Genomic DNA, 18,316 nt, shown 5'->3' with positions numbered 1-18,316 from the left:
TTGACTAATTTGCACAATTTACAATAATTTATGAAAGTAAATTAATAGCTTTGTCACGATGTGAAAGCTTTTTTTTAGTTCCTCCTTTTCCTCTGTTCCGGTTTCCATGCCCTTATTTTGTAACTACTTCCTTTCTTGTTCCCTTCTGTTTTCTCTATCCCTGCTTATTTCAAGCACCTGATCCTAATTTCATACTCCGTATTTAGTTCAAGTGTGTGCTCTTTTGTGGCGTCATTGTCTTCGGTTTGGCTTGTTTGGTAGTTGCTGTTGTGTTATCCTGCTGCTGCCGCCATTATTTTATTAAACTCAACCTCAAGACCGAACGTGACAAGCTTATTGGTGATGACGTCATGAAAACGGAAGTGAAATCCATTGCTTAATTAGGCATAATCTGGAGTCATTGCAGTCCATTTAGTCGATTTTTGATGACTTCAGCTGCATCGAGTCCTTGTAAGTGGTGTCTTTTTATTTACTTGAAGTCACTTGCCATGTGCTTTTATTTTGATCTTGCCTCGTTTCCTTGTCTTGTTGTGGATCCTCTGGACACACCTGGGGGGTATTTTGACTCAAGAACTGTTCTTCAACATTGTTGACATGCTAGTTGGTTGGATTCCTGTAAATTAGAAAAAAAAGTAGCCCTCATTTTGTGCCTTGGCCTTTGACCTTCCTGTGCCAAGTTGATCCTTCCCCTTAAAGCATTCCAATTGTTAAATGGCTTTAGAATGAGTTGACTGTCTCATTCAAATGTTTGTGCATCACATGACTTCGGGACTTGAGTTCAGCTCAAGCACAAAGCATCACATTTAAAGTGTTGTGGGTTGCTATGGGTTAAATGGAGTCCCACAGGGGTCACTCCCTTCAGGCGGTGCTGTGTTCAGGCTCCCAGCATCTTGTGTTCATTTATACTCACGTGCTACTTAACCACAACGGACGGGAGGGATCACTAGCCTGTTTATCCATGGTCGTCCTCAGGATAAGAAACTCCAACAAAAGGAAATGCATGTTCATCTGCTTATGCATCGCCGTCTTCATCGTGTACAGACATCTGGAGTAAGTTGTTTGCGTACTCATCAGTTACAGGATGTTTCGTCATGTTATTTATTATTTCCCGCTGTGAAAAATAGCCAAGATAATGAAGTTTGAGTAATGTTACTCATGTGTATATTTTAATAAAATCGAAACACATGACCTGAAATTACTGTAAAAAAAAAAAAAAATCCAAGTTGACTCAACTTGAAAAAAATGTGTAACCTCGCTGCCTCAAAATTTTGATTAAATCTAGCGAATTATTTCAGGTAATTTCAACTCACAACTAAGTTTCTCCAACTTAAAAGATCAAGTCCATGTGACTTATTGCTTTGTTTTGGGAACTTTATTAGGTCAAATAAATATTTTTGTATCAACAATAGAACTCAAGTAATCTCAACTCGCTTTTGATTTAGTCTAACTAATTAGCTCAAGTAAATTCAACTCACAATTAAATTGAAATAATTTTAACCTGATTTGAAAATGAGTTGAGATTACTTTACATTGTTGATACAACCAAAATATTTGGTTATATGACCTAAAAAAATGAAGTTCCCACAACAAATCAATAAGTCACGTGAACTTGGTCTTTTAAGTTGGAGAAACTTAGTTGTGTTGAAATTACGTGAAATAATTTGCTAGATTTAATTTTAAGGCAGCAAGGTTACAAATTACAAAGTTGGGTCAATTTTTTTACAGAACGTATCAGCTTCTTAAATGCAGTAGTCGGGGTTGAAATCTGACATAAATCATAACGAGAAATGCCATGTTAAATCAACTATTTTGTTACGAAACACAAAATGTCTGGAACAATTTATTTTGAAAACATTAACACTTGAATGTTTTGTCTTTAAAACATATTTTTAAAACATTAGCATAAGAACAATATGACATCTGTCAGTGTGTGGGGGTGATATTTGTGATGGATGGGTGCGTGCATGTACGAGCGTCTGAGCATGTGCAAAACCCATCACACTCTTGTACAAGTTGGCCACACCCACATTTCAAAGTAGACTGAACTATTTCATTAGTTGGGGGGGATCAAAACCTAACATTTCTAGTTGTCTCAACTTTTTGGCTAAATTTTGTTGACCTGACGCACAAAAATAAGTTGACGGAACTAAAAGCTAAAAAATTTTTTTTACAGTGTACTTAAATAAAATTGCAAATTCCTATCAAGGATGTTATGTGGGTGTAAAAACAAATTCCTTACAGCCTTTCAAGAGTTGGACAAAGAATGAGCAGGAAAGTCGGACTGAGTGCCAACTCGTCCCAGCTCACCTTGGAGGGGAAGCCTTTCCGTATCCTCGGAGGATCCATCCATTACTTCCGTGTGCCCAGGGCCTACTGGAGGGATCGCCTGATGAAAATGAAAGCCTGTGGCATCAACACCCTCACCACGTAGGGAGGATTTGTTGTCATCGCACCTCACACCCCTACCCTTTTATGCTATGTTATGACTTTTATGTGTCGTTGCAGATATGTACCCTGGAATCTGCACCAGCCACAGAGAGGGGTCTTCAACTTCCATACACAGCTTGATTTAGTGTGAGAAGTACCAGCTTTGTAGTTTATTGACCAGACGATGGCATAGTAACAATCCGAGCTGTTTTATCCATTTGGGAATATGCAGTTCATGTATACGGGATATCAGTCCCTGGTGCTTTGGCTGCAGCACCTCGCCTGACAACGGCAGCATCTCCTAACAACAGCAATTTAACCACAGCAGGGACGTGTGAGGCAGGATGTTACACTGCAGACCACTCCTCTTGTTGCCAAGCATATTTGCAAACACTGAGTGGTGCTTTTGTCTTTGTTCTTATTCAAGCTGATTATTCGATACCTTCTGTTGCTTTCAGGGCTTATATTCATCTCGCAGCTGAACTGGGTCTGTGGGTGATTTTACGTCCAGGGCCCTACATCGCCTCTGAGCTAGACCTGGGTGGACTCCCAAGGTAAGACCTAGGATGTCGGGGTCTGAGGCAAGGGTGTCCAAAGTGTGGCCCAGGGGTCATGCCGACCTCCATAGGTGTTGGAAATGCTGTATTCAGAATTGTAAACAGGGACCCTGCAATATATGTTAATAAGCGAACCTTAACTCCTATTTCAGTGTAAAGACACGTTTACACCAGCAGGGTGTACTGGTCCAGATTCCCCTAGGTCTGGTGCTGCCTGTGAAAGAGAGTTCACTCTGTGCATTGGTGTCAGCACTGTGACGAAAACGGCATGCTTTCACAAACGGTGTAGCTTAATACATGGGAAAAAGAAATGCTGCTCTTTAATATTTGAAAAGCCAGCATTTCTAGGAATGCTCAAAATGTTGGCGAGCACAAATTACCTGTGAGAAAATATGGGAAACACGGGGAGAAAGAAATGCTGCTCTTTAATAGTTGAAAAGCCAGTATTTCTAGAAATGCTCCCAATGTTAGAGAGCCCAAATTGCCTGCGAGGAAATATGGAAAACATGGGAAAACCGAAATGCTGCTCTTTAATAGTTAAAAAGCCAGCATTCCTAGAAATACTCCCAATGTTGGAGAGCACAAATTGCCTGTGAGAAAATACTGTACATGTCATAAACGGCAATTCCACAACTTTACAAACTGAGAGATGATATATTGAAAGGAAATATAACATTTTTATGATATATTGTTAAATATAATCATAACACCAGTGGTTTATTTGGTGTAAAAAGGCTGACTAATATTATTTAGTGTCAATTTGGGGGCGGGGGGCACCTGCATTGTTTTGTGACTCGGTTACATAAAAAAGTTTTGTCCAGTCATGTATTATGTATGTATCTTTGTATTTTTAAAAAAATAAATAAATAATGTCATGACAACTCTGTTAAATTAGTTTTTCCACCTAAGACAAAGCTAAGATGTTCAGGTAGCTTAGCATTAGATGTAATGTCTTTAAAACTGGCTCCCCATTTGGACGCCCCTCCGAGAAGATTGTGTGGTGAAATGCAGATGCTGCTACACAAATGGATGAACGATACAAAAACAAATAAGCCATTCTGTGTTAAATTCAATCGGGGGGGGGGTCATGGCTCCCTGTAAGGGAAGACTAAGCCAGTGTGTGACGCTTGGTCAGGAATGGTCAGAATGGTGGACACACTGTGCTGGTGTTTTTGCAGCATCGTGCCTTTAGTCATGTGCTAGCATATTGTCTGCTTCTTTGCAGCTGGCTCCTCCAAGATGGCAGCATGAGAGTGAGAACAACACACCCGGGATTTACCGAGGCTGTCAATACGTATTTTGACAAACTTATACCAAATGTGGTGCCTTTGCAGGTGGCTTTTGTTTTTGCTCTTGGCTTATTTTACAAGTACCATTGTGCCATAACGCTAAATAAAATGTTGTAATGTTTTTCAGTATAAGAGAGGCGGTCCCATCATTGCTGTCCAGGTTGAAAGTGAATACGGGTCTTTTGCTAAAGATGACAGTTACATGCATTTCATTAAAGAGGTAATGTGACAGGTCATGTCATGTGGAGATACAGTGGATCCCTGCAAATTCACGATTCAGCATTCACGGTCCCTCAAATTTGCAGAAATTTGATAAAAACGCAGATAAACAAATCTCATTCATATCTAAGTTGGTAAAAATGTACAGCATACATTTGATATTTTTCTGGAGCTGGAGTGGTTAGCGCGCAGGCCTCACCGCTAGGACACCCAAGTTCAATTCCACCCTCGGCCATCTCTGTGTGGATTTTGCATGTTCTCCCCGTGCATGCGTGGGTTTTCTCCGGGTACTCCGGTTTCCTCCCACATTCCAAAAACATGCTAGGTTAATTGGCGACTCCAAATTGTCCATAGGTATGAATGTGAGTGTGAATGGTTGTTTGTCTATATGTGCCCTGTGATTGGCTGGCCACCAGTCCAGGGTGTACCCTGCCTCTCGCCTGAAGACAGCTGGGATAGGCTCCAGCACCCCCGGCGACCCTCGTGAGGACAAGCGGTAGTGAGTGAATGAATGAATTGAATGTGTAGTGACGTTTATTGCAAATGTTGAGCCGAAATTGGAAACTTGCCAATTATTCATGGATTTTTGCCATTCTCTGCTAAGTATGGAACGTAACCCCCGTGAAAGTCGAGGATCTACTGTACAGTCGCTGACCACAACATTAGCTAGAGCTGCTCATGCAATGAGATCCAATGTAAGGGTTGTATCAAATGTCCTACTTTGCAAATATTAGAATTATCTGTAATTCAGTTTTGATGGCTTTTGATGTACAGTAACTCAGGGGTGTCGAAACGTTTTTTCCTAGAGGGGTGCATACAGAAAAATGAATTTGTTTACGAACACTATAAAACAGTAAAAATCAAAACTGTATGAATAAATCATGCTGTTTTGTGCTTGAACACGGCTTCTTAATAGTCAAAACTTATGCCTAGTTAAGCAAATTTTACATATTTTTTGCCTAAATTTCTTTAATAAACTGGCAGGCGTGTGTATTCTATTGATGAAATATCTCATCCGTCTCATTTGGCATTTTTTTTTTGAAAGGCGTTGCAGTCCAGAGGGATCAGTGAGCTCCTGCTCACATCAGACAACCACAACACTTTAAAGTCAGGCGGCGTGGATGGAGGTACAGTATTTTTTCATCAATACCCAATATTTATTGGCCCCCAGGGAATATTCTGGAATGTTAGTCAGGCAGATTAAGGCCACATTTAAAAGTGAAAAAGTGGAATTGATGAATGTTTGTACAAGATATCAGACAAGTGACATGTGGAACATATGGTGTAAGTCTACTGTACACGCAAGACAATACTGTTTTATACGATTCAACCTGCAAGGCATGCTGGGTAACTTCCTGTTTGGCAATTGGCAAAGCTGCATTGTGTGTTGCGCATGTATTACTTGTTATTTTTGGTTGCACTCTCTGTCATGTAGCCCTCAGAACACTGAAGCTGCAGAAAGTCAACCAGAGAGACGTTCAGGATCTCAACGCAATCCAGGTTGGTGTCAGTTCCACATCGTTACACTTGTTGTTTTACAAAGGGCATCCAAGGATGGATGGTTTTGTTCTGTCCTGTCAGCCCAACAGACCAACCATGGTGATGGACTACAGGACAGGCTGGTACGATGTGTGGGGCGACCTCCACCACGTGCTCCCCGCAGAGGGTATGTTCCATAACCTCCACCAGGGGCAAGACATCACTCTCAGGGTGAAATTCACCCTCGCCTGGAAATTCTGTCATCAGAAAAGACACCTTTATGTCTTTGACATTGATTGGGTGTCCTTTTTTCTTTAGATATGGTGTCCACCGTGAGAGAAATTCTGAGACGAGGCATGTCAGTCAACCTCTACATGTTCCACGGAGGCTCCAGTTTTGGTTTCATGAGCGGAGGGCTGGCTGGACCTTCCTACAAAGCATTCGTCCCCAGCTATGGTTGGTGCCTCAGCGCCATGCATATTGTCCAAAAATAAACCAGCGCTCACTTTTAGCAAAAGAACCGTCAAATGACAGCATTTTAAATGTTTTGTAGATTATGACGCTCCCTTGTCTGAAGCCGGAGAGTACACACAGAAGTACCACCTCCTCCGAGATCTACTGTCTCAATTCAACAGTAAGTTAAACAACACGTATACAGTGGATCCCCGCACATCTTTTTAAGAAAATTATAAATGCGTAGTAAAACCAGGGCTGCACGGCGGACGAGTGGTTAGCACACAGACCTCACTGCTAGGAGACCAGGGTTCAATTCCACCCCCCTCGGCCATCTCGGTGTAGAGTTTGCATGTTCTCCCTGTCTCCGGGTACTCCGGTTTCCTCCCACATTCCAAAAACATGCTAGGTTAATTAGCGACTCCAAATTGTCCATATGTATGAATGTGAGTGTGAATGGTTGTTTGTCTATATGTGCCCTGTGATTGGCTGGCCACCAGTCCAGGGTGTACCCCGCCTCTCTCCTGAAGACAGCTGTGATAGGTTCCAGCACAACCCGCGACCCTCGTGAGGATAAGCGGTAGAGAATGAATGAATGAATATTGCCAAAAAATTAATGTACAAAAAACAGAAATTATGAGTATAATCATTTTTTAAATTACTTAAAATATTAATTTGGATGTATTTTGATTTCTATTAGTTTACACATTTTTATTACATTTTTTAAATATGAAAAATAATTTTATTACTGGGATGCACAGCGGTCGAGTTGTTAGCGTGCAGACCTCACAGCTAGGAGAAATTGTCCATAGGTACGAATGTGAGTGTGAATGGTTGTTTGTCTATATGTGCCCTGTGATTGGCTGGCCACCAGTCCAGGGTGTACCCCGCCTCTCGCCCGAAGACAGCTGGGATAGGCTCCAGCACCCCCGCGACCCTAGTGAGGATAAGCGGTAGAAAATTAATGAATAATAAAACCAATGTGAAAAAAAGCCCACTTTTTTTACACTGCAAAATGTTCATCCAAAAACTGAAAAAAATGTCAACATCAAGCTAGCAGTAGTGTTTGAAGGGTTAAGAGGACTGATGTGTGTTAAAACAAACTTTTTAATGGGCGTATCAATTACTTTTTTTTTTACTTTTCGGAACCACACGCCCATTTAAAGCGGGGATCTACTGTACTTCAAAGGTGGATGGAGCTTTGTGTAATGATTATTTCTCACACCAGAAGGTGACATTTTCCCCGACATGCCAGTGTTACAACACAGAGAAGCGTATGAAACGGCAATCACATACCAGCACTTGTCCTTATGGGATGCTTTGAGCTTTACTGAGGGAGTATGCCATTCGATGTATGATTACCTGAAAACATGCCAGAAGCAGATACAGTCGTCCCTCGTTTATCAACAGCATTAAAGGAATTTCAGCGATACAGGATTTCATGTCAATAAATGGGATATTGGCGCATAGAAAACGGGTTATGACTTTCTAAATATGGTTTTTAACATTACATGAAATAACAAACATTTAGTAACATTTACAGTCCTATTACTCATTGTTGATAACACGATGCTGCAAGGATTCGAGACGGTTGCGAGCTAACCAGTTAGCCTCAAATTATTTTTTTTCAAAACGTAAACTTACCACTTCCACACAGAATGGGAGGAGAACCTTGTTTGACAAGATCATGTCAGCCATGGCTGACTCCATACGGTGTGACAGTAATGTAGGGAATATTACATATCACAACCAATCATTTTTTAGAAATTCATTCATTTTCTACCGCTTATCCAACGAGGGTCGCGATGAGTGCTGGAGCCTATCCCAGCTGTCTTCAGGCACCCTGGACTGGTCGCACATACATATAGAAAACCATTCATACCTATGGACAATTAATTAACCTAGGATGTTTTTGGAATGTGGGAGGAAACCGGAGTACCTGGAGAAAACCCACTCATGCACGGGGAGAACATGCAAAAAGATGGCCAAGGGTGGGATTTTCAAAACTTACCACTTCCACACAGAATGGGAGGAGAATGTTGTTTGAAAAGATCATGTCGGACTCCATGTGGTGTGAAGGTAATGTAAGGAATACTACATATCACTTGTATTTCAATAAGTTTGGACAAATAATAGGCCAATTCTGAAAAAGTGATATAGCGAGGGAGCGTTAATCGAACCGTGATATTACGAGGGACGACTGTAGTTGTTTTTCCTGTCACAGAGTCCAACTCATTTCAGTTTTCTTTAACAGCCTTTTAAGTCTGTCAAGCCGGTGAACATGGAGAATCTACCAGCCAACAACAGGAACGGTCAGTCCTATGGATACACCCTCTATGAAACAACCATCACCAGTGGAGGATTGTTGAAGTCGGGAGGCAACGTTAAAGATCGTGCTCTTGTGAGTCCGAACCGTGGACCTGAATCGGAGCAATGTCATCACCACTCTGGAAAAGTCGGGGCGGTAAAAATTTTGGTGTCTTTTGCAGGTTTTTGTAAACAGGAGTTACATCGGGCTTTTCAAACAGCAGACTATGGAGATGGCTGTTCCAGATGGCAAGGTATGGATCACTGACATAGACCAGATCTTAACATTCTGCACTGCATGGGATGTTTGTACCCCCAAACCCCCCCTTCTCCTCCCGGCCAAAATTTGCAAATGAAAATGATCACGATCTCCCTCCAGGGACAGCGAATTTTAAGTTTATTGGTTGAGAACTGTGGTCGAGTTCACCGGGGAAGGGACCTCGACATGCAGCGCAAAGGTGGTTTATCAGACGTGACACAGGATGTTGTCATACCGGCTGTGATTGACAGGTCAATTTCAATGTGTGTCGTTACAGGCCTTGTCGGTGACATTTTTCTAAACGATATCCCACTACGGGATTTCACAACATACAGCCTGGAAATGAAACCCAGTTTCATTGATAGGTTTGTACACTTTTGAAATATAATGAATGATAAAAAAAAAATTTTGGAGTAGCGATATGTTTGAAATAGACGCCATGTTTTAGTCTCTACCAGGCTCCTTGGAAAGCTCTTCCTGAAACCCCCACTTTCCCTTCCTTCTTCATGGGCCAACTGTTTGCTTACGGCTATCCCAGCGATACTTTTGTGAAACTGCCAGTGGGTGAATTGCTTTTAATGCCATACATCAGGGGTGGGCAAACTACGGCCCGCGGGCCACATGTGAATCCGGCCCACCAGTTGCTTACAAAGTACTGTATTTTCTGGAGTATAAGTCGCACAAGGTAAAAAATGCATATTTAGGTAGAAAAAAACATACATAAGTCGCACTGGAGTATAAGTCGCATTTTTTGCGAGTAATTTATTTTAACTACTTGACCAAAACAGACTTTACGTCCTCTTTGAAGGCAAGTTCTAACCTTAATAAAAGAATAGAGAACAGGCTGAATAGGTGTAAGATATGCTAACACAATGGTTATTCAGCTACACAAAAAATAAACATGAACACAAAAGGTGTCCAGTGTTTATGTAACATAAACACTTTTTTCATTTATAAGTCGCAGTAACAGGCAACCTAGGAAAAAAGTGACTTTTAGTCCAGAAAATACGGTATCTTTTTTCAGTTGATTACTGTATTTTCTGGACTATAAGTCGCTCCGGAGTATAAGTCGCACAAGGCCAAAAATGCATAATTAGGTAGAAAAAAAACACAAGTCGCACTGGAGTATAAGTCACATTTTTTGCGGGTAATTTATTTTAACGACTTGACCAAAACAGACATTACGTCCTCTTGGAAGGCAAGTTCTAACAATAATAAAATAATAGAGAACAGGCTGAATAGGTGTAAGATATGCTAACACAATGGTTATTCAGCTACACAAAAAATAACAGAAAAGGTGTCCAGTGTTTATGTAACAAACACTTTTTTCATTTATAAGTCGCTCTGGAGTATAAGTCGCAGGAACAGCCAACCTATGAAAAAAAGTGCCACTTATAATCTGGAAAATACAGTATTTAGCTGGTAACTATTCTTTTTTCAGTTGATTACTGTATTTTCTGGACTATAAGTCACACAAGGCCAAAAATGCATATTTAGGTAGAAAAAAAACATAAGTCGCACTGGAGTATAAGTCGCATTTTTTGCGGGTAATTTATTTTAACTACTTGACCAAAACTTTACAAAACTCGCTCTGGAGTATAAGTCGCAGGAACAGCCAACCTAGGAAAAATAGTGCGACTTATAGTCTGGAAAATACGGTATTTAAACCTTTAACATATAAGCTGGCAACATGACTTTCAAGTAGTCAGTCATGTTGTATTCAGAGATGTTGACATACTCTTTAATAGTCAGTGTTTTATTGTAATTCTATTATTTATAGAATTTATATGATGGGGGCTGATGCTTAAAGTGCTTGTGGAAAACAAGGGACATAATGTATGACACTTTTACGGATAAATTATTCCGGATGGACTGTTAACAGTTTGCATGTATCAAATATATAGTCTGGCACCCGAAAAATTTTAATGCGGCTCGCGAGGCAAAGTTTGTCCAACCCTGCCATACATCATAAATACTTAGGGTGTAACGGTACATGCGTGAAGCACTCCCTTACTTTACCCCAATTAAAACAAAAAAACGAGATACGTACTGCTCCATGATACCGTTTACACCCTTAGTGGACTTCTGTGTCGTGAAGGAAAGTGATTGAATTATGTTTGGGGTCCACAGGGTTGGGAAAAGGGTGTTGTTTTTATCAATGGGATAAATCTGGGATGCTACTGGTCCATTGGACCCCAGCAGACGCTCTACCTCCCTGGTCCTTTTCTCAACAGTGGAATCAACCAGGTATTTGTATTAAGATACATGGACATTTACCCAACTTATACAGTAGTGAAATGAATATCATACTTGACCTTGTGTGAGTTCTTATTTTCTATTCAATCAGATCATCCTTTTTGAGGAGCAAGAAGGCGACTACAAGGTCAATTTTGAGGACATGTCTGATCTTGGAATGGCAGCTGACATCATGTGACTGTCATCGTCTCGCCTGTATCTATAAAATGTTACATTTTACTGAATTACTGGTACTGTTATGTGTGACTGTAGTATATGATGAAAGTCCTCCAAAAAGGTAGTAATGGCTAAACTTACCTCAGTCTTTATTGGGGAAGATACTCAATGAATTCCATTATGATATAACCCAAGAGCTACAAGATACAATATATTTTTTTGCAGTTGTAGAATGTTAAACTACACTGAATCACATTGAGGTGTATTTATTTTTAGCTACAGTGTGGCTGTAGCTACTAGGGTTGTGTATCAGGTTTGACAAGCCAACCTAATCAAATCATTCCTTTTTAAAAATATATATATTTATATTTAACCCTCGTGAGGAAAAAGCGGTAGAAAATGAATGAATATATATTTAAAATATAGAAATCATTTCTTGATGCCGCTCTATCTAGATGACTAAATAAAACCGTTCAGCCCAAAGAGATTTACATCCCTAGTAGCTACATTAATACATTTTTTTTTTTAATTCCGTCCAAGATTTTGCTTATTTTTTTGAGGTTTGTGAAATATTTTGATGTTTCTATTCAGATTACCTCGGCCATCTGTGTGGAGTTTGCATGTTCTTCCCGTACATGCGTGGGTTTTTTCCAGGTACTCCGGTTTCCTGCCACATTCCAAAAACATGCTAGGTTAATTGGCGACTCCAAATTGTCCATAGGTGTGAATGGTTGTTTGTGCGACCAGTCCAGGGTGCCCGAAGACAGCTGGGATAGGCTCCAGCACCCCCGCAACCCTTGTGAGGATAAGTGGTAAAAAATGAATGAATATTCAGATTACTTCGAAGGCATGTGTTAAAGTTCCTATTTATATTAGTTTTTTATGACATGAGGAACCCTATTTATTACTCGACTTTACTGGTTCTGTTACCGCAATAGACCTCGTTCAAATAAAGATTTGCCATGAATTCATGTCTTTATTATGCAGGATAAGTGTGTTAAATAGTGACAATGTGTGTCATTTGATCGGCCACAAAGTTTGGTCAAAAAATGGGAGCAAGTAAAACCAGCGTCACTGGGAGCAAGTAAAACACAAAAATTATGCCTTTGACACACACACCTGAGCTGAGCCAGGCATAGTTTTATTACTTATTATTGATGAATACATAACAGAACCTGGAATGCTACCTCTCTTAGGTCTTGCTGTTTCCGTCATCAACAATCTTGTCCTTTTTCCCCAGAGACTCTTTGAAGATGCTGGCTCTGTAGTACTCCAGCTCTTTAATGCTTTCCCTAATGTCATCCAAAGCTCTGAAAGACAAAACAAAATATGTTTCCATTACTTACATGTGAATATTATTAGTATTAGTGAAGCCTTTGTACTCATTTACAAAGTCATGGTGTCAAAATACAGGATGTTAAGTCACTGTTTGACTTTGCTAATCATATTTTTTTTTTGCAGATTTTAGATTCCTTATTTACATTACATTATTAGAGCCCTCTGGACATGATGTAACACCCCTATAGTCACATTTACAATTGTATTACCCTTTATAATCTCAAAAAATACAATACAATGCTGTATTTATATAAAGTACAAACATTTTCAGCACTCAAAGGCAGCTGCACCCCCTCAGCTATCATACCACGTGTTATTCTTTACCTGTGGGTTGCCTTTTTGTGTGGCGCCATCTTATATTCCACTGGAAACCACCTCCTAAAATAAAAAAAATTAAAAACTACTAATGACAAATATGGTTTGTTTACTACTGAACTTGCCACAAATCCAAAAAAGCTGTGGGGTCTGTGGGTATTCAAGAATAAAGAAATAATGCATAATCACGTGAGGGTATGTGTGTTTGAAAAATAGTTCCAGGGAATGATCACACTCACCTGCAAAGCTCCTTGATGGTACTGACATCAATTATTCTATAGTGGAGGTGACGCATGAACCGCGGCATATATTTGTCTAGAAACCGTTTGTCGGCATGCACAGAATTTCCTGCACAAACCGGAATAATTAAGCAAAGAGGAAATTCTACATTAAATCATTCGGCTGCAGACACAAGCATCTCACCAGCTAGGGGGCACTGTCCAGGGGGGGTGTGTTGCGTGACAAAGGATACAAATTCTGTCTCTGCTTGTTCCAGGGTGATTTTACTATCCCGTACAGCCTGGGTCAATCCTGACTGGAAAAAAACATTTAATTTGATACAGTGGATATAAAAAAAACATATACACTACTGGTTAAATGTCAGCTTTTTGTCAGGTTTTTTTTTCATTTCATCACTGCAACCATCTTACCATGCCATGGTGCTCTTTGCACCACTCTGACATGGACTCCAGTAGTTCATCAGGCTGCTTTATTATCAAGTTGGGTCCCTGCCATGACAGAACTTCAGTTAAAAAAATGAAAATGAATCAATACAAAAATCAATACAACAAGCCAGTCACATTTTTTTTTATTACCTCAGCCAAAATTTTCAAGTTGGAGTCTGTAATAATGCACGCCATTTCGATGATTTTGTCCTGTTCAATATCCAAGCCTGTCATCTGTAAAATACAGAACCCACACCCATTTTTATGCAGGAGGTATAGCATATGATTTTGTGGTGGCCCGTCACAAATTAATTTAGACTACCACAGATAAAAGCGGCAGTTTTGTGTCATGATCTCTCACTCTCTCTCTCTCTCTCACACACACACACACACACACTTAAAACACCACAGATAGATTACAGTCCTGTTAGAAACACTGAACCACTGAATGCGGTTGTCATTTCCTGTAAGCGCACTACAACAGTACTTCAATGTTTGCGTACTACTGTGTACACAATATAGTTACTGATCCAAGTATTTAATTTGATACGCAGCCCAAAGTTAAGCCATTAATAATATCAAGGGACAGTAAAAAAAAACGATTTGAATGACTAAAATGGCCCCCAAGCCGCACTTTGAACGGCCATGATATATACAAATATGTACATACTGTACAATCAACATATTGCAGCGTTGATATCGATATTTTCGTTTTAGTGCATACACGAATCAAGGCTGAAATAAGAGTGAGAGTCGTGAGTCAAAAATAAAGATTCACAAAGCCGTACAACAATGTTTTATCAGCTGTTGTGACTTACCTCAAGATCCACCCACACCATCTTCTGGGATAAAGTGGTGCTCATGTTCTTTCGAAAGCACCTTACGGTGTGAAAACCAAAACTAAACACACGATAATTGTAAAGCAGCATGTATTTAATGATGTTTTCCGTTTATTTTGGAACGATGCAACTTGCGGAAGTGACGTCACACATAAGTTCCCATATATTTGCAGCCTCAACCAACTGTTGGTAGTTCTAATTTCTCAAAACTCATCTTTATAAATAAATCTGCGTGTAACTGAGTGAAATTGTTCATTTTATATAATGCGTTTTTTTGTTGTGAATATTCTCAAAACTTGCATTTACATTTTTGGTGGAACACTATGTTTCTTTACGGTTGCTGTTGCAAGGAGGACTCTTTAAAGCGACGCACACATGGAGGGAAAACGTTAATATAGATTATTAAAATAATTGTTACAATTATCATGATATTAGAATATTAGAATATTTATTAACATTATTAGTAGTAGTAATATTACTTGATATCTTTACTACTCATCCGAACATAAAGTAATTAAAGTGCCCATAGATACATATTCTGGTACGGTAGGTGGCGGTATGCACCTTTTCAAAGTCATGGATGCAACCCGCCATTAAACCAAAAGAAGAAGAAGACGAAGAAGAAGAGGAGGAGGGAAAACGTTTGATCAGCCCTGCTCCAGTAGGTGGCGGTAATGCACCTTAAACTGGTTTAACCAATCACCAACACCGAAGAAGAGGAGGAAAAGCGTTTTTGAAGTTGTTGTGACAACTGAAATAACCATTCGACATGGAGACAGCAGTGGAAAACCTTGAGTTGATGGTAAGTTTGCGTAAAACGGCCTTTATTGTCCTTTCTGTCTTGTTCTCAATTCTACTTATTCCTGGTTACGACACGAGCCAGTGTTTTGATTCTCGCGCGCTTCAAGCGAATGGTACGCGCAAGCGTAACAGTGTACCACAAAACATTACAATATAGTACATTCATATTGTATTCACATCTATTCAACAACTCGCCACATGATTTCAGTTCATTTGGACGTCTTGAAGTTCACATTAAACAATATTCCTGCTAATGTACTGTCCTAAATCTTTGCAGTTCTCAAAGTCAGAAGCGGGGTTGGACCACATTGAGAAGCGCCTGAAACTGGACCTCACTAACCATACTGCAGAGAATGGACGTTTCCCTGAGGTGGTAACTCAACTACTGTTAGCATTTTGACACAACCACTAGAATAATACCCTTGGGAAAATTTTGGAAAATTGCATTAGTGGAGTATTACTAGAAAGAAGAAGTTCACTTGAGTTTTATTTGTTTGTTCATTCATATCCTGTCAGTATCACCTCGGGGTAATAATAATAATAATACATTTTATTTGTATACCGCTTTTCAAAATACTCAAGGACACTTTACAGAAAAATGGAGTAAAAACAAGTAAACAGTGTAAAAGATATGTTAAAATACAACATTCATTCAGCAGTCAGGTATAAAAAGTTAGACATTAAAAACTGATTTAAAGAGGTGGGTTTTTAGTTGTTTTTTGAAGGTGGGAAGGTCATGGCAAGCACGGAGTGAATGGGGCCAAGAGTTCCAGAGGGTGGGGGCAGCGATGGAGAAGGCTCTGTCACCCCAGGTTCGGAGCTTGGTCTTACAGGGGAGTGCCAGAAGGTTGGAGTCTGAGGAGCGAAGGGGGCGCGCGGGATTGTGTGGATGGAGGAGGTCTGTGAGATATGGGGGGGGTCAGATCGTGGAGCGCTTTGTAGGTGATGAGAAGAACTTTGAAGTGAATGCGTTGGGGGGACGGGAAGCCAGTGGATGTTTTTAAGGACGGGGGTAATGTGTTCACGGGAGCAGGTGGAGGTGAGGAGGCGGGCAGCGGAGTTCTGAATATATCGTAGTTTGTTGAGGGTTTTGGATGGTGTACCGTAGAGTCATTCTTTTTGTGTGAAGGCAATTTACAATAAAAATACAAAATAATGAAAGTCCACCGCCGTGTTTGACAATAAGGATGGTCTTGTTGTTGCCCTTGTTCATCGTTCAACAAACAGACCGCTCTTCTTTCATGCTTTGTCAGAAGAATACACTGTCAGCTACACTGTGCCTGCAGGAGAACCCCGCCATGATGCTGGAGAGACTGAGAGCCATTAAAGACAAGCACACTGCGTTGTGCTCTCAGATGACAGAGATTGCAGCTGCACAAAAAGAGTCCATGTTCTCCACCAGAGAGAACATCAACAGGGCCGCCGCGCTGATTCAACACTTTGCACAGACCGGCATGGAGGTATACAGTTAACATGTGATTTCATAATGATCACGGTGTGAAGAATATGATATAGTACTGTATATGGTATGACATTGTACACAAGTACAGATGTAAATTGTCGTTTTGGCTTTTCATTTAGGTGACAGTTGTGTTCTGGCAGCCAAAATCACCGTTTTTGAACCACCAACATTGTTTTTTCTTTGCAAAAACACAAAAGTCACATCTTTTTTTGTGGGAAAGAAATCTTAATTTTGCCAGATGATCCCCAAAAACTTTGGTAAAATACGGTGGTCAAGTGGTTAGCACGCAGGCCTCACAGCTAGGAGATTCAAGTTCAATTCCACCCTCGGCCATCTCTGTGTGGAGTTTGCATGTTCTCCGTGTGCGTGCGTGGGTTTTCTCCGGGTACTCCGGTTTCCTCCCACATTCCAAAAACATGCTAGGTTAATTAGCGACTCCAAATTGTCCATAGGTATGAATATGAGTGTGAATGGTTGTTTGTCTATATGTGCCCTGTGATTGGCTGGCCACCAGTCCAGGGTGTACCCCGCCTCTCGCCCGAAGACAGCTAGGATAGGCTCCAGCACCCCCCGTGACCCTTGTGAGGATAAGTGGTAGAAAATTAATGAATGAATTACTGTTTTGTGGTTGAATACGGCCATAAAATATATAAATATGAATAGTCCAAAATTTTGATACCATATCATGATATAGTAAAGGAAATATTGCATTATCATCGTTCACTCTATGTCAAACATTTGCAGCATTTCTTGGAATGAATTCTTTATTTTTAGACTATTAGCCACTGGTTAATTGGCGACTCCAAATTCTCCATAGGTTTGAATGTGAGTGTGAATTGTTGTTTGTCTATATGTGCCCTGTGATTGGCTGGCCACCAGTCCAGGGTGTACCCCGCCTCTCATCCGAAGACACCCGCCTTGTGAGGATAAGCGGTAGAAAATGAATGAATGGCAAGACAGAAGTGGAACTTTGTTGTTGTTTCCCATTACATCAGGCATAACAGTTAAGGCCGCAGAAAAAGAACATCATAGCAACAGTAAAATATGGTGGCGGTAGTGTGATGGTCTATGGCTGTTTTGCTGCTTCGGGACCTGGAAGACTGGCCCACAACCTGGAAGATGGATGGCTAAATTACTACTACTACCTCAGTAAACATTTGCACAACAAGTAATAGTCAATAGATGTATCTGTGAAAAGGTGTTTATGGTGTATTGTTGATGTTTTATTATGTCAGGTCCAATGAAGAATTATTTATCATGTGTTTTTTGTTTTCACTTGGAATTCAATGTATTCCATGGTCTAATTATTCCTGCTTTTTCAACCCACTACAGGTTCACTCTCATGCTGAGTCGGTGCAGAAGCTAGAAGAGCTCTCCATCAAAATAAAGTAAAATAAAAATACTTTGTATCGGGTAAATCTGCATTCTTCACTTGGTCAACATACTCGGATTCTGAAAGCCTCCTCAGGGGTTTTAGGCTTGGCTCCCTCCACA

General features: G+C 40.3%; 3 protein-coding genes across 13 annotated transcripts; 2 read left to right on the top strand and 1 right to left on the bottom strand.

Annotated features, from left to right (window-relative positions):
* Positions 1-378: 378 nt before the first annotated feature.
* Positions 379-12,337, top strand: LOC131138726 (beta-galactosidase-1-like protein 2). Of its 8 annotated transcripts, none has more exons than XM_078787668.1 (19): positions 379-450; positions 973-1,050; positions 2,242-2,427; positions 2,506-2,574; positions 2,886-2,981; positions 4,210-4,318; positions 4,401-4,493; positions 5,538-5,619; positions 5,928-5,992; positions 6,074-6,158; positions 6,290-6,427; positions 6,525-6,605; positions 7,653-7,762; positions 8,679-8,825; positions 8,914-8,985; positions 9,111-9,355; positions 9,439-9,550; positions 11,121-11,237; positions 11,338-12,336. In XM_078787668.1, exons 2-19 carry the CDS (start codon positions 1,001-1,003, stop codon positions 11,422-11,424), a joined length of 1,944 nt encoding a protein of 647 aa, XP_078643794.1. In that variant the 5' UTR covers positions 379-450; positions 973-1,000; the 3' UTR covers positions 11,425-12,336. The 8 variants fall into 8 exon arrangements, 6 of the variants coding, with proteins under 6 accessions (XP_078643794.1, XP_078643795.1, XP_057943897.2 ...); XM_058087914.2 differs by lacking the exon at positions 379-450 and having other exon boundaries at positions 529-1,050; positions 9,111-9,189; positions 9,268-9,355; positions 11,338-12,334; XM_078787669.1 differs by lacking the exon at positions 973-1,050 and having other exon boundaries at positions 11,338-12,337.
* Positions 12,183-14,684, bottom strand: smfn (small fragment nuclease). 2 transcript variants are annotated; one of them, XM_078787672.1, is made up of 8 exons: positions 14,539-14,684; positions 13,871-13,954; positions 13,706-13,783; positions 13,479-13,590; positions 13,295-13,403; positions 13,065-13,118; positions 12,590-12,712; positions 12,183-12,198 (listed from the first exon to the last, which is right to left on the bottom strand). In XM_078787672.1, the coding sequence occupies exons 1-7, from the start codon at positions 14,647-14,649 to the stop codon at positions 12,595-12,597; spliced, it is 666 nt and encodes a 221-aa protein (XP_078643798.1). In that variant the 5' UTR covers positions 14,650-14,684; the 3' UTR covers positions 12,183-12,198; positions 12,590-12,594. The 2 variants fall into 2 exon arrangements, with proteins under 2 accessions (XP_078643798.1, XP_057943899.2); XM_058087916.2 differs by lacking the exon at positions 12,183-12,198 and having other exon boundaries at positions 12,374-12,712.
* Positions 14,685-15,170: 486 nt separating this feature from the next.
* Positions 15,171-18,240, top strand: ska2 (spindle and kinetochore associated complex subunit 2). Of its 3 annotated transcripts, none has more exons than XM_058087406.2 (4): positions 15,171-15,361; positions 15,638-15,730; positions 16,614-16,820; positions 18,155-18,240. In XM_058087406.2, exons 1-4 carry the CDS (start codon positions 15,329-15,331, stop codon positions 18,212-18,214), a joined length of 393 nt encoding a protein of 130 aa, XP_057943389.2. In that variant the 5' UTR covers positions 15,171-15,328; the 3' UTR covers positions 18,215-18,240. The 3 variants fall into 3 exon arrangements, with proteins under 3 accessions (XP_057943389.2, XP_057943390.2, XP_057943391.2); XM_058087407.2 differs by having other exon boundaries at positions 15,638-15,733; positions 16,647-16,820; XM_058087408.2 differs by having other exon boundaries at positions 15,180-15,361; positions 16,647-16,820.
* Positions 18,241-18,316: the final 76 nt, after the last annotated feature.

The sequence above is a fragment of the Doryrhamphus excisus genome, linkage group LG21 (genome assembly GCF_037039965.1).
Source record: "Doryrhamphus excisus strain RoL-2023G ecotype Guam linkage group LG21, RoL_Dexc_Guam_v1.1, whole genome shotgun sequence".
NCBI lineage: Eukaryota > Metazoa > Chordata > Actinopteri > Syngnathiformes > Syngnathidae > Doryrhamphus > Doryrhamphus excisus.
Note: the sequence above shows the minus strand (reverse complement) of the source record. Positions and strands in the feature narration are given on the sequence as shown.

Coding starts and splice junctions, on each gene's coding strand:
- smfn (XM_078787672.1), bottom strand. CDS start 14,649: ATGCTGCTTTACAATTATCGTGTGTTTAGTTTTGGTTTTCACACCGTA. Junction 13,784..13,870: donor ACTTGAAAATTTTGGCTGAG/GTAATAAAAAAA, acceptor CTGTCATGGCAG/GGACCCAACTTGATAATAAA. Junction 12,713..13,064: donor CACAAAAAGGCAACCCACAG/GTAAAGAATAAC, acceptor TTTGTCTTTCAG/AGCTTTGGATGACATTAGGG.
- LOC131138726 (XM_058087913.2), top strand. CDS start 833: ATGGAGTCCCACAGGGGTCACTCCCTTCAGGCGGTGCTGTGTTCAGGC. Junction 2,982..4,209: donor GACCTGGGTGGACTCCCAAG/GTAAGACCTAGG, acceptor GCTTCTTTGCAG/CTGGCTCCTCCAAGATGGCA. Junction 4,319..4,400: donor CAAATGTGGTGCCTTTGCAG/GTGGCTTTTGTT, acceptor AATGTTTTTCAG/TATAAGAGAGGCGGTCCCAT.
- ska2 (XM_058087406.2), top strand. CDS start 15,329: ATGGAGACAGCAGTGGAAAACCTTGAGTTGATG. Junction 15,731..16,613: donor AGAATGGACGTTTCCCTGAG/GTGGTAACTCAA, acceptor ATGCTTTGTCAG/AAGAATACACTGTCAGCTAC. Junction 16,821..18,154: donor TTGCACAGACCGGCATGGAG/GTATACAGTTAA, acceptor AACCCACTACAG/GTTCACTCTCATGCTGAGTC.